General features: G+C 42.5%; 1 protein-coding gene across 2 annotated transcripts in view; it reads right to left on the reverse strand.

The window, feature by feature from the left end:
• neb (nebulin) overlaps window positions 1-26,805 on the reverse strand; it is a 279,762-nt gene that overhangs the window by 97,269 nt on the left and 155,688 nt on the right. For both annotated transcript variants that reach the window (XM_078552563.1, XM_078552562.1), the window contains 17 exons: window positions 26,169-26,480; window positions 25,757-25,861; window positions 25,531-25,635; window positions 22,693-22,797; window positions 22,377-22,484; window positions 22,163-22,276; window positions 18,896-19,093; window positions 18,033-18,137; window positions 12,675-12,779; window positions 11,530-11,634; window positions 9,914-10,021; window positions 9,645-9,758; window positions 6,038-6,235; window positions 3,903-4,007; window positions 3,682-3,786; window positions 2,920-3,027; window positions 2,728-2,835 (listed from right to left, as the gene is read on the reverse strand). In XM_078552563.1, the coding sequence (XP_078408689.1) occupies window positions 2,728-2,835; window positions 2,920-3,027; window positions 3,682-3,786; window positions 3,903-4,007; window positions 6,038-6,235; window positions 9,645-9,758; window positions 9,914-10,021; window positions 11,530-11,634; window positions 12,675-12,779; window positions 18,033-18,137; window positions 18,896-19,093; window positions 22,163-22,276; window positions 22,377-22,484; window positions 22,693-22,797; window positions 25,531-25,635; window positions 25,757-25,861; window positions 26,169-26,480 (2,208 nt within the window). The remainder of the gene's footprint in view (window positions 1-2,727; window positions 2,836-2,919; window positions 3,028-3,681; window positions 3,787-3,902; window positions 4,008-6,037; window positions 6,236-9,644; window positions 9,759-9,913; window positions 10,022-11,529; window positions 11,635-12,674; window positions 12,780-18,032; window positions 18,138-18,895; window positions 19,094-22,162; window positions 22,277-22,376; window positions 22,485-22,692; window positions 22,798-25,530; window positions 25,636-25,756; window positions 25,862-26,168; window positions 26,481-26,805) is intronic.

The following is a 26,805-nucleotide window of genomic DNA, read 5'->3' on the forward strand; positions in this document are numbered from 1 at the left end:
TGAAATCTTTCTGATCTACTGTGACTCTTGTTCTAACACCCATCGCCTGCATTTGGCACATGGGTTATCTTGACTACCTGCCTTAACAGCAGCAGATGATTCATAGAAACCCTGGAGGAACAGTGCAAGCAGCAATTCCCTGCATTACAACAGTGACAACATTATAAATGTAAAAGCAAAATACTGCAGATGCTGGAAATCTGAATTAAAAATAGAAAATGCCAGAAAAACTCAGCAGGTCTGGCAGCGTCGGTGGAGAGAGAAACAGAGTTAACATTTTGAGTCATTATGACTCTTCTACAGAGCCCCTTTTCCAGCATTTTCTGTTTTATTTCACATTTCAAATGTACTTCATCAGCTGTGAAGCATTTAATGATGTAAATGATGCTACACTAGATAATACATTTCAATGATATTGTTTGAAAGATAGATATTAACCATGACATCTGGGAGAACCCTCCTGCCCTTCCCTGAAATAGTGTCATGGAATTGGTTATGTCTACCTGATGGGGCAGACAGAACCTTGGTATGATATCCCATCCAAAAGTTGACAGTTCTGTCACTGCAGTATTCCCTCGGTACTACACTGGATTTCCAGCCTAGGTTTCATGCTAAAGTCCCTGGAGTTGGAGTTGAACCCATAACATTCTGACTGGGGTGAAATTGGTACCACAGAGCTACAACTGACAGCAAAGAGGAGGGAAGAAAAATAACAAGAAAATAATAACATTGGCCAAAAAATTAAAAACTGTTCATTAATGATGCTGATGGAGTGCTGTCAGAAAGGAACCAGCATGCCTTGGAAAAGTATGTCAGGTTGGACAGCAAAGGTTCATGGGGATGTTGGCATCTAAACACTAGCAGTCAGAAAGCTGCAGCTACAGAACCTTAAAGAAGATAGTAATGTCTGGTGTATTGTCTGTCTCAAGGTCTCAATAAGTTAGTCATCTTGTGAAGCCCTTAAAGCAATTATAATCAACCCTTATCCTTGTGGATGAGATTGATAACTCCAGTATACAGTACGTCCAAAATATGATATGAATTAACGCAAACATCTCTTTAGCATTGAATGGTGCTACAGATGGCCACAAGGGAGGTGGATAATACTGCAAAAAAATCCCAGTTAGAAGAGTGTTTGGGACAATTCATGATGCCAGTGCCACTGATAGTAGGAACGTTGGCCACCTTTGCATCCTGGGTACTGATATTGAGATTGTCTTGTTTATATATGTTTGTTACATTTATGTTTTAATGTATTGCTTGTAATGGGTAACATTTGTGTTTGAATGTGTTAACCAAACCATCTCTATCAAGTCCAGGAGCAGAACTTTTTATTTAGTAAATACTGATTGAGCAAGTAAGGTTAAACCATTCCTCAACAACACCAATCTATACTTATATAGCACCTTTAACATAATGAAACATTCCAAGGCATTCACCGAAGCATTATAAAACAAAGTATGACACCGAGTCACATAGGGAGGTATTCGGTCAGATGACCAAAAGTTTGGTTTAGATGTAGGTTTTAAGGAGTGTCTTAAAGGAGAAAAGCAAAGTAGAGAGAGATGGAGAGCTTTAGGGTGGATATTCCAGAGCTTGGGGCCTAGGCAGCTGAACATATGGCCAGCAGTGGTAGAGAAATTAAGATTGGAGATGAACAACTAGGCAAGAATTGGAGGAGCACAGATTCCTTGGAGGGTTGTGAGGCTGGAGAAAATTACACAGATAAGGAGGGACAAGGCCATGAACCTGAAAACAAGGATGAGAATTTTGAAATCAAGACCTTTTTCTGGCAGGGATCCAATGTAGGCCAATGAATGCTGGAATAATAAGGGAACAGTACTTGCAGAGAGTTAAGACACAGGCAGCAGAGTTTTGGAATTACCTAAGGTTTACAGAGGGTAGAATGTGAAAGACCAGCCAGGAATGCATTGGAATAGTTGAGTCTAGAGGTCACATAAATTAGGGTTTCAGCAGCAGATGAGCTGAGACAGGAGCAAAGTCAAGTGATGTTATGGAGATGGAAAAAGGCCTTAGTAATGGTGAATACTTATGTTGGGATCAAATTTGACATCAAGATTGAAAACAGACTGGCTCAATCTCAGACCGTTGCCAGAGAGAGGGATGGAATCAGTAGCGAGGGAATGGAGTTTGGAGCATTGACCAAAAACAATGGCTTCAGTCTTCCCAAAATTTAATTGGAGGAAATTTCAGCTAATCCAATATTGGATGTCAGAGAAGCAGTCTGATAATTTAGCAACCGTGGAGGAGTTGTGAGTGGTAGAGCTGGGTGTCGTCAGTGTACACATGAAAACTAATGCTGTGCCTAAGGATGATGTCACCAACAGGCAACATTTAGATGAGGAGGGGGCCAAAGTTAGGTCCTGGGACACCAGAGTTCATGTTGCCAGAGCAGGAAGAGAAAAAATTCCAAATGGTTCTCTGCCTCTGGTTTGATAAATAAAAGTGGAACAACAGGAGGGCAGTCCCGCCCAGCTAGATGACAGTGGAGAGGCATTGGAGGAGGATGTTGTGGACAACCGTGTTAAAGGCTGCAGATAAGTCGAGAAGAATGAGGAAAGTTTATCTTTGTCACATAGGATGTTATTTAATTGTGACTTTGACAAGAACTGTTTTGGTAGGACAGGGGCAGAAACCTGGTCGAAGGGATTAAAACGTGGAATTCCAGGAGTTCACAAGGGTGAATGCCATTTTTGCAACACTTACATCGCTGCGGATATCGTCAACATTTCTTGCATGTTTCAAGGATGGGATGTCTGCTGGAAGCGTATATCCGGTGGGGAGGAGGCTCCGGCCAGTATCACGATATAGGTTCTACAAAATGAATGTCACAAAACCTAATTAGATGGAGAGGTTTCCCATGATTTATTAAAAACTCTAACTGAAGTACATACTTACCTCACTCTGTAATTTATAGGCTTCTCTAGCTCTATCCAGCTCCATGGTCTTTGTGGTTGGAGCAACCGTACCTTTAATCTTTGTCTCATATATATTGTGATACACATTCTGAAAAACGGAGGGAGGAGGATTAATGGAGCATATTTATTTTTCAAACATACTTTATTAACAAAATATTGAAAACAAAAATAGTTGTGCACACATCTCTCTTGAATTTTATTTGTGTTGATGAATGTATGTAGCTGTAAATATATATGTTCGTATGTGAATATAAGTATTGCTGAAAAAAGAGACATTTTGTGTCAAAGTTTTTCATCTTGCACTCATCAGGACATGTTGTTTCCCCTCATATTAGTATTTTCTTGAGAAATGTCCTGATGGGTGCAAGATGAAAAGATTTGACAAAAATGTTGCTTTTTTTCAGTAATACTCCAGTTCTGTACTTCTGCCCTACCAAACAACTATTTATGTGAATATACATGAATGCATCTCTCTATGTTAATGAAATGTGTGTATTTAACATATACACAAAATATGTGAACTATGTATACATGTAAATACTCAAGTATCAGAAAATGTACTCTAGACAACATTACCCTTTGATGAGTAATAAATTGTAATAAAACTCTTCGTGTTGCATATAGAAGTGTCAATGTATACCATTTACATTTGTGTTTTGACTGGCTGCTGATAGCAGAGTTCTATCTCCAGACTTATTGAAGGGAATCCCTCCCTTTATAAATCATTTCACAAAACTCTTACATCGCTCAGCTGATGAGCATTGATGACCGACTGCCGGTAGGCAGGAGTATCCAAGACTGATGTGAACTGGTCCCTCGCTGCCTCAGCCTTTGCCTTGTATTTAATCTGCAGAATAAATGAAAGCAGAAAATTCATCAAATGACTAGTGACAGTTTTAAAAAAAAAAGTAACAAGAAGGAAAACTGAGATAAGCAATGCAGGATCATATTGAAGGGACATACGGCACTTTGAATGTCACCGGATTTCTTAGCGTGAAGTATTTCTGGAGTGTCCCAGACATTGCATCCAATTCCTCTGAGCCAGTTGAGGTCATCTTTGTACAGAATCTAAAAAAGAAACAAAATTTTAAAAAATTAGCGTTGGGTTGATTGTTAGCTGCCACCCAGTCCATTTCTGGCTGAAAAATAGGAAACTGACAGCAGAAAAATTCCGAGAGGGGAACTTCAACTGCAATTTCTAACCATTCAAACAGTCTAGCCATCACAAAGATAGCGACTGTTGGATGCCTCTGCACAAATAGCCTGGAATTTGCTGGGCCGAGGAGGAGCAGAAATGCTCTTCCTTGGCCCTCCCCCACCCAAAAAAAAATTGTCCAACCTTCTGCCAGCGGCTGAGTAGGTGCCATCGCATTACACACCATCCTCCCCCATTTAGTATAATCAAAGCAAAATACGACGGACGCGGGTGATCTGAAATAAAAACAAAGTGCTGGAAAATCTCAGCAGGCCCCGCAGCATCTGTGGAGAGAGAAACAGACTTAATGTTTTGAGTCTAATATGACTCTTCTTCGGAACCGCCGGCAGTCCCAAAGAACTCTCCAGTTCTGAAGAAGAGTCATACGGACTTGAAACATTAACCTCTGTTTTTCTCTCTCCACAGAGGCTGTCAGGCCGGCCGAGTGTTTCCAGCATGTTCTGTTTTTATTCCCCGCTTAGTCCCCAATTCCGACTCAGCCCTTAATGCTGCCATTGGATTTTAGGCCCAACCCCCCCTCATCAGTGTGATGAGCTGTCCACTTGCACTCATTGAGCAGTCAGCAGCTCACCCAATTTAGGCTGGTGAGAGCCAAGCCTGACAATGCCTCATGTCTTACGATGCTAGCTTTGGGCGGGTTGATGTGGACATTTGACTAACTTCATGTCTGTTCTGGGCAGAAGCTTAAAAAAATCAGCTCAGGACATTGGCTCATGAGCCTTAGAAACAGAAATAAAGGACACATTTATACTGCTTCTCTCCTGCTAGCCGGCTCTTCTTGCCATAGGGTTTAGCTCAGAGGTATGTTTTGCTCTCTGGTTGGGGGTACGGATTAGACAGTAGCAGTGCCAGCTCCCCCTCACACAGGAGAGGCAGACCCAAGAATTGTCTGCTCCATTTGTGGGAGAGCCTTGAATGAGTCAAATAAAAAGAGTTGGAGACCGAGCAGTGTGTGCAATTTGGTCAGGTTTGTTTCAGGCTTGTCTTTTCAGGGAAGCTTACGTTATGGAGAAGTATAGGAAAGAAAGTGGGGTGGAATAGATAGGATTTCAAGCTAAAGTGCGAGAGTAAGAATTATTTCCCGGTTAAGCAATGGAGGTAAAACATCGGCAATCATTTAGGAAGAAAAATAGATGCTGCAATAGAGATGGAATTGCATGTGTAGGGTCTTTCTGGATGGATATAGTAATGGAGGGGGGAGGGGGTAGTGGGGGAGCAGGGTAAACGTCCTCCCTCGGCCTCATTTATCCTGTGATGTGTGACCCTAGATGGTGAGTGACAGTAGAATATTCAGTCATAGGGTGTCACATCTCACCACAAACTTACCCTCACCTTACATCAATACACACACACAAACACACACACTCACACACAGACACACACACTTTTGCAGCAGGGCAGTGAGCAGATCGCTAGTGGTTGTCCCCTGCGTAGTCCGAGGATGCTGACTTGAACTTTGCAAGACTGGTTGAGGTCAGTTTACTCGATATAGATCAGGAATCAACCTAATACCTTCTTTATGGATCAGAACCTAACTGTACAGTGGCCTTACTCATTGAACCATGCAGCAAGCTGCATAGAAGGTGGCCATTTGGCCCATTGGGCTTGTGACAGTACTTTGAAAGAACTATCCAATTAGTACCACCCCCTGCTCTTTCCCCTTAGTCCTACAAGTTATTTTCCTTTTCAAGTATATATCCAATTTCTTTTTGAAAGTTACTGTTGAATCTGCTTCCATCATATTTTTTGGTTAAGATCCCAGTAAGGTTGTAGTGTCACAAGATTCAACTTGCACTGTATAATATTCTGTATTTCAATAACAGAAAGCTACTATAACTGTCTATTCAGTGGAAATGATTGTGTAGTGAAAACCAATACTTACATCACTAAGCTGCTCGCAGACTTTCTTGGCATGAAGGTTAATCTGAAGGTCTGGCAGGCATATCCATTCATGGAGGTACTTGCGATAGTCAATTTCGCTGACCTTGGCCTGAATATCTTTGGCAGTAACCACCTCCAACATATCTGGCATGATGTGCACCTTCATTTTGTTCTTTTCGTAATTTTCTCTATACAGACGCTGCCCAAAGCACAAGCCGAATAGATTATGACCACTCAATATTCATCCCATCAATCAGTACTCATTGACTAAAATAACCATAAATACAATGCAGCAAAAACAAAAAGGCTTGAGGATAATTCTCACATTTCAATTAAATGATCATCACAACCTGTTACAAAGCAGACAACCTTCCTTTGCCACACATTTGTAATTTTTTAAAAAGGTATGCTTAATTCTGTCGCTGAGTGAAAATCCTGGAACTCCCTCCCTAACAGCACTGTGGGTGTACCTACACCATACGGATTGCAGCAGTTCAAGAAGGTGACTCACCTTCTCAAGGTCAATTAAGGATGGGCAATAAATACTGGCCTAGCCAGCAACACCATCATCCCATGAATGATTATTTTTAAAAGTGTAAAAGAAATTGATATAGTAAAGTTAGAGTTAGGAGCCATACAAAGTAATTACGGGCAGGATCTTACCCCGGCGAGGGGGTTGTGCGGGAGCCGGCACGAGCAGGCGGGTTCCTGATCGGTGCCCCCAGTCGGGGGCGCGCCGCCATTTTACATGGGTGGGCCAATTAAGGCCCGCCCAGTGTGACATCCGCCAGGAAACACTATACGCTCCCTGTGCAGGCTGGGGGGGCGGGGGGGGGATTCCCTGAACAGGGCGTGTGCTCTTATGTGCATGCCTGTGAAAGAGCGCACAGATCTCCCTGAGGCAAAGTGCTGCCTCAGGGAAGTCAGCTCGAATGTGAAAACCAGTTTAAAGAGTAGAAAAAATTTTCTGACATGTCCCCTCATGTGACACTGCCACATGAGTTGGGACATGCCCATAACTTTTATTTTAAAATATTCTGAAATTTTTAAATCCCTCACGAAATCTCATCCCGCCCGTGGCTGGGGTTTCATGTTTTTTCAGAAGCCCGCCTGGGCTCCCGGCCTGCCCACCAGCCTTAAGGTTGGACGGGCAGGTCCATTGATTACCTCAATTACTTTATTAATGGCCTTAAGTAGTCGTTGACAGGTAGCGGGCACGCAGCACCAGCCGACCTGAAAATGTAAATGACGTGGGGCGACGTCGGGAAGCCCGCCCAACGTCACCCCATGTCATTTTACGCATTGGCGCCCCCTCGCCCCCCCACCGGCGAGCAGGCCCCGCCCTCCCCGCTCACCGACCCGGAGTGGCAGCCCTATGGGTTGAAATCTAAAATGAAGGTGGAAAGTTCATTATCACTTATTGCATGACTTAGCATAAAGAATAAGAACAGTGCACTTGGTTGAAGCTGATTCTGCCTGTAATTATCAATGATCCTGGTTCCTAAAAACCCAAGATATTCTATAAGTATATCAATGGGAAGAGGATAACCAGGGAAGGAGTAGGGTCCATTAAGGACCAAGGGGGCAATCTATGGGTGGAGCCAGAGGACATCGCTAGAGCGTTGAATGAATATTTCACATCCGTCTTCACCCAAGAGAATGAGGACGAAGGTATCGAACTCAGGGAGAGAGACTGTGAGGTTCTTAAGCAAATTGATATAGGGAGTGACAAGGTATTGGAGGTGTTGGCAGGCTTAAAAGTGGACAAATCTCCAGGTCCGGATGATTTGTGTCCCAGACTGCTGAGGGAAGCAAGGGAGGAGATCGCAGGGGCTCTGACCCAAATATTTTATTCCTCTCTGGCCACGGGGGAGGTGCCAGAGGACTGGAGAACAGCTAATGTGGTTCTGCTATTTAAGAAGGGTTGTAGAGATAAGCCAGGGAACTACAGGCCAGTGAGTCTCACGTCAGTGGTCGGGAAACTATTGGGGAAAGTTCTGAAGGAGAGAATCTATCTCCACTTGGAGAAGCAAGGTTTGATCAGGGATAGTGAGCATGGCTTTGTCAGAGGGAGGTTATGCCTAACAAATTTGATTGAATTTTTTGAGGAGGTGACCAGGTGTGTAGATGAGGGTAGTGCTGTTGGTGTGGTTTATATGGATTTCAGCAAAGCCTTTGACAAGGTCCCACATGGGAGACTTATAAAGAAGGGATACAGGATAATTTGATAAGGTGGATTCAAAATTGGTTTACTTGTAGGAGGCAGAGGGTGATGACAGAAGGATGCTTTAGTGACTGGAAGCCAGTGTCCAGTGGTGTACCACAGGGATCTGTGCTCGGTCCCCTATTATTCATCATTTATATAAACAACATAGATGACTATGTGAGGTGTAGGATTAGTAAGTTTGCGGATGACACAAAGATTGGCTGGGTGGTTAACAATGAGGTTGAGTGTCTTGGGCTACAGGAAGATATAGACAGGATGGTCAAATGGGCAGATAAGTGGCAGATGGAATTTAACCCTGAAAAGTGTGAGGTGATACACTTTGGAAGGAGTAATTTGACAAGGAAGTATTCAATGAATGGCATGACACTAGGAAGTTTTGAGGAACAAAGGGACCTTGGCATGTGTGTCCATAGATCTCTGAAGGCAGAGGGGAATGTTAGTGGGGTGGTGAAAAAGGCATATGGGACACTTGCCTTTATCAATCGAGGCATAGAATACAAAAGTAGGGAGGTCATGTTGGAGTTGTATAGAACCTTGGTGAGGCCACAGTTGGAGTACTGTGTGCAGTTCTGGTCGCCACATTATAGAAAGGATGTGATTGCACTGGAGGGGGTGCAGGGGAGATTCACCAGGATGTTGCTTGGGATGAAACATTTAAGTTATGAAGAGAGGTTGGATAGACTTGGGTTGTTTTTGTTGAAGCAGAGAAGACTGAGGGGTGACTTGATTGGGGTGTACAAGATTATGAGGGGCATGGACAGGGTGGATAGGGAGCAGCTGTTCCCCTTAGTTGAAGGGTCAGTCACAAGGGGACATAAGTTCAAGGTGAGGGTAAGGAGGTTTGGGAGGATGTGAGGAAAAGCTTTTTTACCCAGAGGGTGGTGACGGTCTGGAATGCGCTGCCTGGGAGGGTGGTGGAGGCGGGTTGCCTCACATCCTTTAAAAAGTACCTGGATGAGCACTTGGCACGTCATAACATTCAAGGCTATGGGCCAAGTGCTGATAAATGGGATTAGGTAGGTCGGTCAGGTGTTTGTCACATGTCGGTGCAGACTCGATGGTCCGATGAGCCTCTTCTGCACTGTGATTCTGTGATTCTGATTCTGTGATATCACAGACCATTGGTGAGGATGTAAAGCTTTTCCCCCCAACCTAAATTAGTAAAAGCTTCTCACCTCCCCATTTTTTTTCTGATAACCTGATTCAAGGGCGCTCAGGTAGACTCAGTCCTCAGAATGGCCAAGGACAACCTCTTTCAGATAACTTGACCATAACAGTGTTACGTTGGCCAGAGGAGGAATCACAATCGTGCTTGAAGAAGAGTGTAAATTAGTCAGGCCTACTCATTCTGGATTCATGGTGCAATCTGAAAACTACTTACATCAAGGTTTAACTTTCCGACTTTCAGGCAGTGCAAGGTATGCGGGTCATCCTCCACAGAGCGTGGCACAGTATAGAAAGTCTTGAACTTCTCATACTGTTCGCGGTACTTTATCTGAAAGATTGAGCACACACAGTTTGACCTCACACAACAAAAAGCCAATGGCAAAAAAAAACATAATCCTTTCTTATTCTTGCCAGTGCCAGGTGGATAGGAGCGTACCCTCAGCACTTGGCCTTAACCACGTTTGCTTGCGATTCTCTACTTACTGGGCTAAGAATGTCTTTCTGATTCTTGGCCAATTCTATTGAAAAGGAATCTCCTGGCATTGTATAGCTTGTTGCTTTCACCTTATCCCAGGCCAGTTTGTAAGCATTCTAGGAAAACAAAAGGTACATGATTATGTAGAAATGGAATAAGCATTGTTTCAAGTCCAGTGACACAAGATGATTTTAATGTGGTGAGTTTGCTAAATTTTGCAGGAAAGAAAAGCGACAAATATACCAATGATTATGATTTAAGTAAAAATGAATATTGACAAGCATTTAAATTAGATAGATACATGTATGGGAGAGGTCTGGAGGGTTATGGACTAGGTACAGGTCAATGGGACTAGCGGAATAATATTTTGGCACAGACTAGAAGGGCCGAATGGCCTGTTTTCTGTGCTGTAGTGTTCTATGGTTCTAAGTAGGTAGGCAATTCAATAAGGTGGCAAATGCTAGCAGACACATCACATATTGTTGCAGAATGTCCACTTGTGTTTGATATTGCAAGGATACAAATATAAACCCACAATTACATAAAGAAGGACAAGATTGGGAGCATGATACTTGACTGCAAACAAAGCCTCTGCCATATGCAAAAGGCTTGGATAATGCTATGAGATACAAGAGCATAACAGCATTAATTTATCAAACTCAGCAAGGTGTTGCATGAAATTTGTCATCTTGACACACTCCTACTCCTCCCTACTCCCTCATTGTGTTGAAGTCTTTCCCCTCTAATTCTTCTCCAGGATCTTCAATCTGCGGGGCCTTTGACCTACCTCAGTTTCCATTTTCTCCTTTAATCTACAAACATGCAAATCCTCAGTTTGTAGTCATCTGATTTCAGCTTCCTAATTTACTTTGTTTGTCCTTTATTATTTGCCAACTTGGTGGTGTCCAGTTCTGTAGGCTTTGGCCCTTTAGCTAGGTTTCTCAAAATACATGAAAGAATTCATGTTATCTCTAAAAGAAAAGTGTAAAAGTTCATGCTTTCCTACCCCAATCCTGCAGCTTAAGCTTTTGATTGCCATCAGAAAACGATCCCAGTCATATGTTGCAGGAGAGGGGTGACAAGGGGAAAGGGGTCATGGGGGTGGGGTGTCTGGTGGCTACAGATGACGTGGTGGGAGGACAAACACCTTACAATCATGACACTTGAGTGGGTTAACAATATCATCAATAGTAACATGTGTGAGGGATAAAAGACATGGGATGCCCATAGATAGAGGCATGTCTTAATATCTATCCATAAGGACAACAGTAATAATTGTTAGTGTGAGGCTTGGTGGTTTGTCTTGCGATAATACCATTAACACAGAAATCATATTGTTCGAATTACTTCACATGTTAAGCGTGGGTGAAAGGGTTTTCCTATTATCTTTCCTTTGTCCTACAACTTTCCTGGGGATGGCAATTCATGCTGGTTCACAGCTTCATAGGCACTAGCCTCCATATTGTACATGTGACCATTCGTGTGCTTTTGTCTGGACAATGAATGCTAAATGCATCATTTATTCATTGCACTGCTGTGGGAGTTGACAAAATGTTCGTGTTTGCTCCTGTGGTGACATTGCCCTTTTAACACTACCTTGAAATTACCTATGCAAAAAACTTACGCTGCTATAGATAGTTTTAAGTTCATTGGTCCTGTTGTAATCCACGGTGTCCAAAACAGTTGTGTATTTGTCCTTATGTTTTTCATAGTTCTCTTTGTATTTAAGCTGTAAGAATAAGAACAATCAGCCTTTTGGTTAGCTGAAAAATTACATAACTTTACATATTGCTAGCTGAACCACAAAAATCTGCCCGATAAAAATGAATATCAAAAGAAGAACATTAACTGCTATCCAACAGGCGAACCAGATGGCATCAAGACTGGGCTAGCCGAAGCCCTGCTCCCCCTGGCTCCAAGGAACCAAAATTGTAAAAAAAAGTCAATGTCCCTTTTCGTGAGTTGCCACCAATTGTTCCTTGAAGGACCACTGATTAGGTTACTGTAGTTCCGGACCAACCAATGCACAGGGCAAGCTTCGTCTAGTTGATACAATATTGGGAGTGGATCCTCAGACAGGTGCTAGGAGTCCAATTTGCATATGCATAGCATCTGCCTGAATGGATGATAGAGTCAGAAATCCTTATCCCATTTAAAAGTTCTTGGATAAGTACTTGAAGTAACATAACCTACAGCGCTATGGACCAAGATCAGGGAAGTGGGATTAGGCTGCATTGCTCTTTTTCAGTTGGAACAGACTCGATAGGCTGATTGGCTTCCTTCTGCACCATAAATTTTGTATATTTCTGACTAATGCTTCATTCAGTCAAGCACCCTGTACATTAGGAAATCACTGACTTCCAACCTGGCAGCCAACAGATTACTGACATGAAAGATTGTTCACCAAAGCTGGGCCCCCAACTCTACTTTCTCACGCAAATAACAAGCATGACAAGAGCCAATTTCTACTCCAATATTCTTGTGGCGGAGTAACTGGAAGGACTTAATGCTTGTGCTGAAGGCTTAAGTTAAATAGATTCATTTTAACCTGTGCTAAAATGGCAGGAGGAGGAATACCCTATAAATTTTGCATTCATGTTTATCCACCACTCTCAGTAACAGTAGGTCCGGATACAAAAAAAAACCTTGAAGGACAATGAAAACTCACAGAGCAATGTAAATTGAAAGAGTTCTCAGATATTTGTGATCTTGACAATTAAAGTCAAAAACTATTCTGGGTTCTAGGGATAATAACTGTTAAGCACTTACATCACTTAGCTGAAGGCCACTCTGGATAGCTGTGACATAGACTGGTGTATCTGTGACCACAGTGTAATTCTCAAAATTCTTCTTTCCACCAGTTCTGTATTTATTCTGTAATAAATCAAATGTTCAAAGGTATCAACTGCTGATTTGCAGTAAACAAAATATACCATTTCAGCTCCTTAGGCACACTACTTTCATCAAACTCAAGATCGCCGGTCTGACCATGCACTGGAAAATACCACTAATTTAAATATTCAGTGCACATGATGCTTTTTAGCAAATATCTTTTCATGATAGCTTTGTGCTATGTTTAAATTCTTTTCCCTTCACATTGCCTCCCCCAAGCCACAAATAATAAGTTTTTTTTAAATTTATTCTTATCATGGGATGTGGGTGCCACTGGCAAGGCCAGCGTTGCCCATCCCTAAATGCCCTTGAACTGATTGGCTTGTTAGGACATTTCAGAGGGCATTTAAGAGTCAAACACATTACTGTGGATCTGGAGTCACATCATAGCCAGAGCAGGTAAGGATGGCAGATTTCCTTCCGTACAGGACATTAGTGAAGAAAATGGGTTTTTACAACAATTGATGACAGTTGCCATGGTCACCATTACTGAGATTAGCTTTCAATTCCTTATTTTGTTAATTATATGTAAATTTTAGCAGCTGCCGCAGTGAGATTTGAACTCCTGCCTCCAGAGCTTTAGCCTGGGCCTCTGGATTACTGTGATATGACCACTACACCACTATCTACCCACAAAGGAAGAGGAAATACAGAGCCTGATCCTAGTCTTTACTTGTCCTGTTCTATAACCAGGTTATAGCAGCAAGTCCAAAGACCTGCTGCTTTATTTACCTGCTTCTCTCCCTTTACTTCTGCTCAGCATTTTCCCTTAATAGCCTTGGATGAAATTAGACCCTCAGCATTTGATAAAACACTGCCCCTGTGCTACTATTTAGTGGTGCTGTCTTTTTGTACGCTAATCCACTCCTTTCCACCTGTTATCAAAGTATATGTTGTCGTGTGGCCTTGTCGCCTATTTGAATGGAGTTCATCTGCTGACAACTTTCTAAGTGGAAACATTAGGGCCAGAATTTTCCCGTTGGTGGGCCCCGCATGCCAACGCGTAAAATGGCAGCGCGGACCTGATCGCGGGCGGCGATCAGGTCCACACCCGCCTACGCCCACTCCCGCATGGCCCACCGGACATAGGGAAAATTCTCCCCTAGTTTATTTACAATACAGCCAGCAGCAACTACACGTGTACTTTCAACTCCATCTCTATCTCTACACTGACTGTGGAGGTAGCCCATGCTGCTAACACATTGGTTTACACAGTCATGTGATCTTATATCACAGGACTATTCTTAAAGGTACAGTCCAACATTTAACAAGACTATAATTACTACATTCCTCCCCCCTTTAACTTTGCTGCACATATTGTATTTACAAGTATATTTATCTCACGACATTATGATATTTACACAGGTCATGAAATTTACAAGTTCAGTCTTTCAAGGGGTTTCCTGATTCATATGGAACATCTCAGCTCTACGACTTCAGATTCTTTTTCAGGAACCACATTCTCTGGAACTGCATGAACATCAGGTTCCTCCGTGGTCCTTTGCAGTTCAGTGTCTTCCACTCTGATAGAGACATCAGACATGTCAGTCCCTGGCTGAGCATCTTCCACCAGCAACTTTTGCAACTGCTGACATTGCACAAAGTGCTTTGCCACATTTTCAATATCACCATCCATCCCTGGCCACCATAGGTAGCTGCACGCTATGGTTTTCATTCGGAAGATCCCTGAGCGGGCACTGTGTAGTTCGACTAAAAGTGACTCCCTTCCCTTTTGAGGAACTATTACCGTACACCCCATAATAGAATGCCACCTTGACGGCTCATCTCGTGTCTTCGGTTGAAGAATGTTTCATTTCATCAGAGACTAGCTCCTGGGACCAACCATGTAACACTTGGTCTTGCACTCGAGGTAGGACTGGGTCCCGACTCATCCAGTCTTGCTTCAGTCTGGCACATACTAGCGAGGAATCTAGAAAATTTAACAGTAAAACGATTTCCTGTGGAACTGGGACGTGTTCGTCATTCTCTCGTAAGGGCAGGCGACTCAGGGCATCGGCATTTGCGATGTGAATGCCAGGCCTATGTACAAAGGTGTATTCATAAGCCGCCAAAATTAGGGCCCATCATTGTATTCTTGCTGAGGCTATAGATGGCATAGTCTTTTCCTCGCTAAACAAACCCAACAGTGGTTTGTGGTCTGATACAATCGTGAAATGCTGACTGTGCACATATAGGTGAAATTTTTTTAGACCAAAAATGATCGCGAGACCTTCCTTTTCAATCTGAGAATATCCTTTTTTAGACACATAGCCTATTGGCTGCTCTGTGCCATCGTCCATTCTATGAGATAGTACCGCTCCCACTCCTTAGGCAGGCGCATCACATATTAACACCAAGTCTTTCATCTGGTCATAATGCACAAACAGATTGGGTGAGTGTAAAAGCTGTTTCACTTTCATGAAAGATTCTTTTTAGGGTGCCTCTCAAGACCAACATTGGTTCTTTCCTAGCAGTGAATGCAGAGGGGCCAGAACTGTAGATAAATTAGGTAAAAATCGTCCATAATAATTTATCATTCCTAAAAATGATTTAAGTTCAGAGGTGTTCTTGGGTGCAGGTGCCCCTCTTATTGCTTTAACCTTCTCTACAACCGGGTGTAACCTCTGAGAATCTACCTGGTGGCCCAAGTAGATTACTTCCTTTGCTTGAAAAATGCATTTTTCCTTTGTCAGTCGCACTTCTGCTTGTAAAAAGCGTTTTAGGACTTCCTCTAGGTTAGCCAAATGTTCCTTTTCAGTGAACCTAAGTAGACAACAACCTGAGGTAGTCCCTGCAGTAAGCTTTCCATTGTTCTCTGAAAGATGGCACAGGCTGAGGAAACATTAAAAGGCAAGCATGTATATTGGCACAACCTTTTGTGGGTATTAATTGTGACAAATTCCCAGGAGGCGTCATCCAACTCTAATTGCTGATATGCATGACTCATGTCAAACTTTGTATACGTTGTCCCTCCTGCTAGCTTGGCAAATAGATCTTCAATTTTTGGAATGGGGTACCTGTCCAGTTTGGCTGCTCTGTTGACCATTAGTTTATAGACCCCGCAAATTCGGACGCTTTGGTCTGGTTTAAGGATGGGGACTATGGGTGCTGCCCATCCTGAGAACTGAACCACTTTTATGACACCCAACCTCTCTAGCCGGTTCAGCTCAGCGTCAACCTGCTCTCTCAGGGCGTATGGCACCGGTCTTGCTTTCATGAAGCGAGAGGTTGCTTCTGGATCCACGTAAATCTTGGCCTACAGGCCTTGGATTTTTCCCAGTTTGTCCCTGAAGACGGTGGCGTAGTTTTTAAGCAGCTCTGGTAGCCCACTTGCTCTCAACTGGAAGATTTCGGACCAGTTTAATTTAATCTCCTTTAACCAATCTTGCCCAAGAAGCTTGGCCCTTCACCTACTACCACCATCACAAGCAGCTATGCCGATTGGTATCTATAAACAGTTACTCTGCTGCTACCTTTCGCTTGGATTTCTTCGCCTATGCACGTTTTCAACTTGGCAGGTGTTTGTTCCAAATTTAATTGATATTCACCATTATTTAAATATCTGAAAGTGTGTTCTCCAATTACAGTAGTGGAAGCCCCCATGTCCGCTTCCATTTTTACTGGTTTACCATTCACTTGTACCAAACAAATATTGGCCCTGTCTTCCCCACTTTCATGTTAAACAATGAATAGATGTCAGAATTTGCTGTTTCAGGATCTTCTACACTGTAGATTTAATTGGGCTTCTTCTGCTGTTTGCAAGCCTGTTTAAATCTCTCTTTGCACTGTCTCAGTGTATGTCCACTTCTGTGACAAAAGTAACATTCTACTTTTTTAAACTGCCATCGATTAAAGTTGTTCTTCGATTTAGCTGCTAAATTATTTCTTCTTATTTTTCAGATAGCGGGGGCTGTTTCCCGCTTCGCGGCAAAGTCTCGCGTTCTCGCGCCACTTTTGGCTGATTGTTCCTGTCCGATTTGGAGTACAGCATCGCTTTGCGCCCCTTGTATTGCTTGTGAATCTCTTATAGCACTTTCCATGGCCAGCCCTGTAAACCTTCTTAAAATCCAGATTCACCTCAGCCAGCCAACTTCTCTGAATAGTGTCTTCTTTCAGACCACACGCTAAACGATCTCTGAGCATGTCATTCAGAGCCTCACCGAACTTGCAATGTTCCGTTAATTGCTTCAGATTCACCACGTAGCTAGCAATTGTCTCACTCAGGCTCTATTTCGTGAACTGAACCGGAACCTCTGCGTCGTGACTGAGGGCTTGGGTTGAAAATGTCCCTTCACGAGGTCCACCAATTCTCCAAAGTTCTTTGAAGCTGGGGCACTGGGTACTGTCAAACTTCGAATCAAACCGTAGGTTTTGCTCCCACAAGTACTCAAGAGGATCGTTTGCCTCTTCTCATCCCCCATGATTTTATTCGCTTGAAAGAAGATTGTGAGGCGTTCTATATACTGAGACCAATCATCTGTGGCTGGCTCAAAGAGATTAATTCTACCAAATTGTGGTATTTTTGGTGAGTATATCTGCTGCTATTTTAAACGGACGTTGATACTCACAGTCGCTGGGCGAGGTACAGTACCAATTGCAATTTATCTTGATTTATCCTCATCGCCAGTTTGTTGTAGTGTGGCCTAGTCACCTATTTGTAATAGAGTTCATCTGCAGACAACTTACTTAGTGGAAACATTAGGTTTATTCACAATGTAGCCAGTAGCAACTACACGTGTGCTGTCAACTCCACCTCTGTCTCCACACTGACTGTGGAGGTAGTCCGTGCTGCTAACACATTGGTTTACACAGGTCATGTGATCTTATATCACAGGACTATTCTTATAGATACAGTCCAACATTTAACAAAACTATAATTACTACAGTAAGCAACTAAATCAACTATTTCGCAATGTAAGTAATGTGATTTTTTTTTTACCAGATGCTATGTAAGTTCTAGTGCATACCCAAAGAGGCTGCTTTAGATCCTGAATTCAAATATTCAATTCAAGCCCAATTCAAAAAGGCAATAGCAAAAGAATGTTGTGGCATTCTATCTGAATTCTTTAAATAACATACAAACTCACAGCACACACTAATCTGGCATGCATATTTTTTTCTTGTTAAATTTTTGCTGAACTGAGCTTGATTTATGCTGCACAGGTTTACCCATATCCTGGCATTCACTTTATCAAACTTGAAAGAATAGTTGCTTTTCAGCTAAATATGACTTACTTCACTCTGTAGCTGATAGGAATGTTTGGCTCGCAGTATTTCTGGAGTGTCCCAGACAAAACAACCAATGCCCTTCAGCCAGTTCAGGTCATCCTTGTATACAAACTGTAACATGGAAAAATAAAATCAGCAAAAGTCAAAGTCTCATTCTATCAGCCCTTTTTAATTGCACTGATACCAGTCAGTAAAACAGCCACAGAGCAGTGCTGCATGGCCAGACATAATTTGCTCTGAAAAGAGAATTTTCAAGGATGTTGAATTCCTTCGAAAATTTCTGTGGCACACAACACCAAGTTCAAACTGTAGCAAGCATTCTGTGTTACTCAGAGGCAAAGGTGAATGGTAGCTACATAGTAATATCACGGGCTTCTTAATTTTGTGGACAAAGTACATGGATTAACAATAATACCTTCAACCTGTTCCATTTTAATTGGATGTCCCAATGTTAAACAGTGCCGTTAAGAAAAGCAGCGGGGACAAGACTGCCAAGCTGACAAAACCACCTGGTTTGCAGGTTCCACAGAAAAACATGGTTCTGCCCTGCGAGTGCTGTCTAAACTCCACCATGGTTGAGAGACGTGAAACTGTTCATCACAATTATAATCCATATTGTTCAACACCAAATATAAAGTTACAATGATTAAGCTGCTCCCCTTTTATAGTAGGATATACTTTTGCTTGGCTTTCAATGTTCATTCAAATCACTTTAAGGGATTCCTGTTGACCCAAAGTGATTATCCACAATATTAGTGACAGTCACAGGCTCCAACACAGATCCTCCACTTGGACATGTAAGTCATGTCTCTCCTTAGTGCTCCACCATTTGTGGTTCAGACCCATGGATATATTAAATTCATACGTACATCACTTAAGATCTCTTGAGCTTTCCTAGCATGAATTACATCATGCTTGTCAGGCAGGCAGGTCCAATGACGAAGGTAGGTGCGGTATTCAATGTCGCTGAGGATATGCTGGCATCTCTTTGCCACAACATTGCTAATCATGTCTTTGGGGATGTGAATTTCGCACTTAGTATCTTCATAACTCCTCCTGTAATCCAGCTAAGAAAGGAAACAATAATAGTGTAAAATATGGGCATAGAGTGTAATGTTAAATACCAAAAATAATCACTAACATCCTTCCTGTAATACAAACGTGCTTGGCCATTCTTTAGTGCTGTGAACGCTTAAGTGATCATTGGCAGGGAGTGTTGAGCAAGCTATTTGATCATAGAGTGTGTTAAAACCAAGCCCAATTCTATTCTCAACAAATGACTATTTACATACACTTCCAGCAGAGAATCAGAAACAAGAATCTTGACTGGACTTCCCCTCCTAACCAGAGCGACAGGTACGAACTGTATCACATAATCATAGTCTCAATGAAAGGGCTGTGCAGCCTACAGTCACTGCCTGAGCATTCTGTTGCATAGTAATTGGTCTCCTTATGGCTGTGCTTTATAAATGGACCAACATTTTAGGCTCCAAAGGCAGCTGGCAGTCATGCCAAAAAAAAAATCAAAATCTAAGGCAGATCAAAAGAAAAGTTTTCCTAAAATGCATAAAATGTATTTGAATGTGCAGTTCTTCCAACCATCATACAATTTAATCTGCTCACTTAGCTTATTAGTGTGTGAGGACCACGATTGTACACATCCAGCAGATGTTATGAAGTTATTCTAGAGAATATGTGCAATGATGTTATAGATATTGAAATGGATGTTATCCATATCTGCACAGTATGATATCTTGCACCAGTTATCATCCAGTTCCTAAGTCCACAAGACATGACCAAGAGGGAGGGATCGGGAGCTTACAGGTAGACAGCCTCCAATGCTGCAGTTGATCGAGAGCTACACTGTACACAAGGATGGGGGTGCCTAGTGAAAACTTCCCATCTGAACTTGTCTGTGTCCCCCACATCCCGATCCACATGGGACAGCAGCCATACCCTGCTCAGTGCCTTCCTGCACACTATAATTGAAATTAGTAGAAAACTCAGTAAGATGTGGAAATAGAGTGTGCATTTCTTGGCTATGATACTAGTTTTAGCCTGCCATCAAACTCCAGCATCTTACCTCTACTTAGCAGCTTCTATACATAAGTCATAAAAATGCTCCATGCAATATGAAATATATTAATACTAAATATTTTTGTTTCATAACCTTGATTATTGTTTTAACAAAGGCAATAACTAATTTAAAATAAATAGGCTAACACCTCTGTTTATATAACAGAATATCACAGCATTAGTTCTAAACGACAGTCTATGTGAATTCATGCCATAACTATCATACGGCAATACAAGTGCTTGGTATTTAACCTGCAGCCCCCACTTAATCATAAAGTTATGATATGAAAAGGAGAATTAATGAACAATACAGAACTCAAATACAGCATCGTTTCCCAGTAACTTTCATCAAATGATTGTGTCACATTCAAGGTCAAAAGGCATTTGAGATTTCCCTCGAAAACGAGATAATTGGAACTAAGAGCTTACTTCATTCTTCTCATCTGTCGTTTGAAGTAACAATGGGCTGAGTCTGCCATGGAGCGGCAATCACTGTCGGATTGCTAATCCGGTCCTTTTTACTTACCTTAGTCTGGAGCTGCACATTTCTCGTCCAGACTTCCGACCCCACCCTGCTGAGAAATCTGCATTGCAGCTGCTCCTGGAAGCCTTCAGTGCTGTTGCAGGATCACCGGGGGATGTGAAGCCACACCCCCTTTTTATGGCACTAGCAGCCGTAAAATGGTAAGTTTAAATGTCCCAGCCACTTTGACAGGAGAGAAGGTAAGTCCGTAAAATAAGTGAGTGAGGGGTTAGGGTGGTCGGGGAGGGGTGTGAATGGGGTGGGGTCAAATAGTTGGGGGTGGTGGGGATAATTTGAGGGTGGGGTTTGGGGAGTCGGGTGGCCAAGGTGGGTGGGGGATAGTTGGGGTGAGGGGTTAGTCGAAGGATTCAGTGCAGTCAGGGGTTGGGGGGGGTTAGTTGGGCGGTCAGGGGTAGTCAGGGGTGGGAGGTGGGTGGGTGATCTGGGGAGTGGGGGGTAGACGGGTGGTCGGAAGGAGTGGGGTGGTAGTTGGGGGGGTTAGTTGTATGGTTAGGAGGTTGGAGCGTTGTCATGGGGTAGAAAGGGGGTTGGGGGTAGTCAAGGGGCAGGGGTTAGTGGTGGTTGGCAGATCAGTAGGGTAGTCAGGTGGTCAGGGGATGAGCGGGTTAGTCAGGAGGGTGGAGGGGCAGTTCGGTAATCTGGGGGTAGTTGGGGGGGGTGGGGACTAGTTGGAGTACCAATGAGGGATCAGGGGGTTGGTAGTATAGTTACCCAGGTGTTAGAACTGGTTTTAATCCTTCTTACTTTTCCTAGGTAACTATTCTGCTAAGAGAGTCAGAACCATCCAAAGTCTCCAACTTTAAATAGGAGTTTCAAATGGTTCCAGGTGCAGGGTAATTGCCCAATGGGAGTTGAAGCTTCCAGGGAAATTCCCAGGCAGTCCTTCCAGGGGGGGTTCTCCAGTGCAACTTCTGGGGTATCTCTGGGTTACGACCTTCTGGGGAGCAATTAATGCGCCAATGTTTGAATTGCTCTGCTAAATATAATGAAACCCCCACGATGATTTGAGAAATAATTGCTTAAATCATAGGCGTGTAGGAACAAAAATAGATCATTTAGCTCTTTGAGCCCGTTCCCTCATTCAACTATGTCATGTATCTTATCTTAACTCTACACCTTAACTTCATTTACCAGGATTGGTCCCATGTTTCCTAATATCCTGACTGAACAAAAATCAAGGGCGGGATTTTCTGGTCCCAAAATGCCCACCTAAAGTCAACAGACTCTCCAAATTTTCCAGCCCCACCCACGACAATGCCCACTGCTGGCGGGACCGGAAAGTCCTGGGCCAAGAGTGCTGTAGCAGATAAGCTTGCAAAGTAGGTTTGTATTATTTGTGATTTGTAACAATGGCCGGGATTTTCCAGCCCTGTCACGGCCGGGACCCGCCACAGGCGAGGCGGCGGCCCAGCCAGAAGTCCCGCCAAATGAAATACTGGGATGAGAGGACATAACCAAACGATAATTTAATATCTTCGATTCTTAAACAGGTTAACAATGTTAAAGTGGCACATACCATGTTCCTCATTTTATCCATAGCCATTGCTTGGATTACTGCAGGGAAGTCCTTGATATCTCCTCCTGCCAGGTAGTGTCCCTTGAGCTTTTCATACAGTTCCTTGTACTTCACCTGCAAATCACATTTATGTTTACATTAATAAACATGCTTGCTGGATGAACGCCACAGTCAAAAAAAAATGCTAAGGAAGAGAGAATTGGTCTATACTTACATTACTGCTTACATTCTCAGCATGCTTAGCAACAACCAGAGGCAGATAGTCTGGAGGCAAGTTGTATCCTAAAGCTTTGTTGTTCTCCCAGTCACCCTTATAAAAGTTCTGTAGGGTATAAATGTATTACAACAAAGAGATGAAGGCAAAAACAATATAGTTAGATAACAACTGCATCAATCTGCATGGCTTCTTCCAATAAATGAAGTTTAGTTCTTGATAATGCTAATTACATGGTGCAAAAAAATTAAAAAGCAGCAACATGAACATATAATCATTGAGTTATATTTTCACAATAAAACACGTGAAAACTCACCTCACTAATATGCTTTGCCATTTCCCTTGAATGAGCCAGTTGAGGTGTGTCAGCAGCACCGATGTACTTGCCCTTGTCACGGTTAAATGTCTCTTTGTACTTCAACTGATAAAAATAAAACCAGCAACCTTATTAAAATCAAGGCATTAGAACAATAGCTTCAACATCCAACATGGAAACACACACTAGGTTTGGGAAACCTAGCAAACTGGGAGTAAAATCACAAATGTAGGAAATAATTGAAGCTCAGAATGCAAAGTTGATTGCATGAAATATCAGCAACAACACTCATTTATTCACTTCACTCACTATGTAACTATGCAATATCCTATAGATAATTCTCAAACTACTTAAGACGCCTAATCAGCTTGAGGGAATACGTCAAAGTGAGCATTTTAAAAGTGAGCAAAATTGACCAATAGAGTATCAGAGGAACATATTATTATAAATGCTCTCGTTCATGGTTCATAGTAATATTTTAATGGTAATTCTTAATTCTGCAAAGATTAGGGTTTAACTGCAGAAAATTGAATTAATGCAACTAAAGCAGAAAGAGGAGATCGTAAAACAGCAGGTGGGCTTACTTATCTGGAGAACTAGAGATGTGTGGTCGACACTGCTTGCAAAGAAATGCAGCCCAAAGAGTTGTTTAGTTTTGGGAGTTAAAGTTACAATTAATTTAAAAACATTCAGTCAGCGAGCCCACGTCATCGTGGACATGGGTAGAGTTTAAGAAAGTTCCAGAGTTTCAATTTATCGAGGGGCAGAATTTTTCCCCCTGCTGTGCGGGCTCGGCGGGGGTGGTCGGGAAGCCAACTGCTGCCTGCAATCGGGCCCAGAAGGAAGCTTAAGCAAATTAAGGCCAACCCACCGTGAAACGCGAGCGACAGCACTGAGCACTGCCTGTGCGTGCGTGCGCGGGGGGAGGAGTCCAAACCAGGTGAGCACAACCTTCGCACATAATTTCCCTAAGGCATAATCTACATAAACTCCCTGAGGCAGAGAGCTACCTCAGGGGCATGAGCTGATATTTAAAAAAATGAAAAAGTTTATCAATGTTTCGAAACGTGTCCCCCCTCATGTGACTCTGTCACATGAGCAGGGACATGTTATTAATGAAAAAATAAAGTTTTTATAGTATTTCTTATTTGCTTTTGGAAACCTCATCCCGCCCGTGGATGAGGTTTCCAAAATTGTGCAAAGGCCGCTTGGCCTTTTCGCCTGCCCACCAACCATAAGGTTGGACGGGCAGCGAAAAGTTTACGTTAATTACCTTTTTAATGGCCTTAATAGGCCTTTTAATTGTCGGCAGGTGCGCTGTCAACTCCGGCGCACGTTTGCCGACTGAAATATTGTGCGAGTGCGCGGTGACGTTGGGACGCATGCCTGTTGACCTTGGTGCACGCCCACCCGTGGAGCTAAAAATGTTACCCTATGTATTTGCTTGGGAAAAATCCCTACCAAAAAAGGTGTTGCCGTTAACAGGCTCCAGGCAGCAAAAGTGTTGCTGTCAGCTGGCTCTTTGTAACTGGGGCTCAGGAGAAATCCCAGGAGCTGTTTTAGTTCTGTGTAGTTAGATCTCAGGAGAAGTCCTGGGGAGCTCAGAAAGTGGTCAATGGTCACTGGTTCCATTCAGGAAAGGGTAGGGCTCAGAAGAAGGCCAGGGAGCCATTTATAATTTGGTGCAGCTGGGGGGGATTGGAGCTTAGTGAAATCCAGCGACAGTGCCAGCCCAGTGAAGCTAGCTGGCTGTTAAAGAGCTAAAATTGCATCAGTAAGTAGAGTTTGGAATGCAGACTCGGAAATCCAGTGGAACAGAGCCGAGGGAGATATGACTGAAACCTTGGGAGGTGTGCAATCACTGAAGCAATCCAAGTTGGAGTGGCTTTGTGGGAATTCAGAGGCTTGCTCTTTGAAAATGAAAAGATTGGAGTCCCTACTGAGGTAGGCAGAGTTTCAATGAGATTGGTTGTGTCACAGTGGTTGCTGACGTCTGGGTGGGTTGCTGAGAAATCTATGTCTTGTTTCCATTTGTTATTTATTGTACAGTGTGTTGTGCTCGACCATAGTTTGCCTGTTAATTCACATATACCTCATATTAACCCTGAATGTTAGAGTATAGGATAGATATTGTAAATTGTTTTAGCTTTTTGAACTTGTACAGTAAAGTTTATTTTTGTTGTCCAATACCCGCGGAATCTTGTGGCTTTATTCTCTTAGCAAATGTCTTGAATATCAATTTTTTGTCTACATTAAACAAAACGTTACTGCCCTAATCCGGGTCTCACCAAAAACTTGGAGGTCTGGTCTAAGATCATAACAATATGAAGAAGAGTAGGTCATTCAGCCCATCAAGTTTGCTCCATCATCTAATTAGGTAATTGCTGCTTGATCTATACTAACTTCATTTGCCCACTTTTGCTCCATGATCTTGATATCCTTACCTAACAAAAATCTATCACTTCGTCTTGACAGCTCCAAATGTTGCTGCATCCAGAGCCTTTTGGAAGAGGGAATTATATATTTTCAGTATCCCTTGTGTGAAAAGATTGCTTCCTGATTTTCCTCCTAAAGGATTGGCCACCTTGGTTAAATTAGCTCAACTTAAGCTATGTATATATACAAATTGAAAATATGGTTTTTAGTGGTAAAATCTGCTTTCAATACAAAAATACGAACATGTAAAATTGATAGGCAGAGAAAGATCAACTTGTTCCTCAAGTTGTATCAAAATACAAGGCACATTGACATTCCTGTTCCTGTGATGTTGGCTGCCCTCCTGAACTACGGTTCCAAAATGCATTAGGTACTCGTTGCAAAATGCTGAGAGACACTTACATCACTGAAGTTGGTTGTATTTATCTTAGCCTGCACCACCTCTGGCGGGTCAGTAATTGAGGTAAACTTGGCAAAGTTGGCAACAGCATTTTCTTTATACGCTTTCTGAAAATGAAAAGAGGCAGAAGACACTGTCAATGAAAAAACATTTTATGCCAATGAAAAATATGGAAAAACTCTAGTAAAACAATGAATTGCCAAAACATACAGGAAAAGCTACACTTACTTCATTTAATATTGCCTGTGCATGTTTCACTTTATTATAGTCGACTGAACCCAGGGGAATCCAACCACAACCACGTACCCATTCAAGATCGGACTTATACAAGTACTAAAAAGAAAAGAATGACACATGAGAACAAGGGTAAAGTTAAAAATAGCAAAAATGAAGTGAAATACATTCTGCTTTTGAATCCTTCTCAATTCCCCTATCCAGCAGGTCTTAGTCTGGCCATTAGACTAATGGTACAGCGACTGATGGTGACAGAGAAATGCAGGTGTACCAAATTGGGTCACCTTATGCAATCCCCAAATAGCAGTTCAACAGGGCAGGATTAACAGAGGTACCCAGGGCAAATGGGCAAGGTCCCAAAGAAATGCTAGTGTCCCCCATGAATCATTAATGGACTAATACTCACATCGCTCTGCAATTCATAAGCCTTCTTTGCCTGGATCACATCGTGCTGGTCTGGCAGACAGGTCCAGTGGCGTAGGTAATGTCTGTAGCCAATTTCGCTGGCCAGGGTCTGGAATTTCTTGGCCGACAAGATGTCCAGCATGTCGACTGGTATGTTGATCTTGGTCTTAGTTCTCTGAAATTCCTTCTTGTACTCCCTGTCGCTCTGCATCTTGCCTACATGCATACACCGAACCATTTTGGGGTCATCGTGAATGTTAAGGCATCCAATGTGATGGCCACGCTGCCTGACGTGCTCAGCTTTATATTTTAGCTAGTGAAAAAAGGCAATGAGGTATAACCAATTAGCTGCAGAACAATTAGATGAGAAAAAGAGAAACTGAAGTAATGGAAGCCAATCTGCATTAAAGGAATAATCAGTAATCATGAACAATTTATAAAGCAGGCTTCATCATTTTACTTGTAGCATTACTTACTACTTAGTAATACATAGGTTATCACAGTTTGGGAATTCCAATAACAGAAAAAGCCAATTCAGTTGGACATATCTCTCAATGATTGTAACCTTGTCCAGAAACCATCACTCTATGGTGCAACATAGAGTGTCTCACCATTACATCTTCTTAACAGAAATTACT

This window comes from Cetorhinus maximus, chromosome 11 (assembly GCF_964194155.1).
Source record: "Cetorhinus maximus chromosome 11, sCetMax3.hap1.1, whole genome shotgun sequence".
Taxonomy (NCBI): Eukaryota; Metazoa; Chordata; class Chondrichthyes; order Lamniformes; family Cetorhinidae; genus Cetorhinus; species Cetorhinus maximus.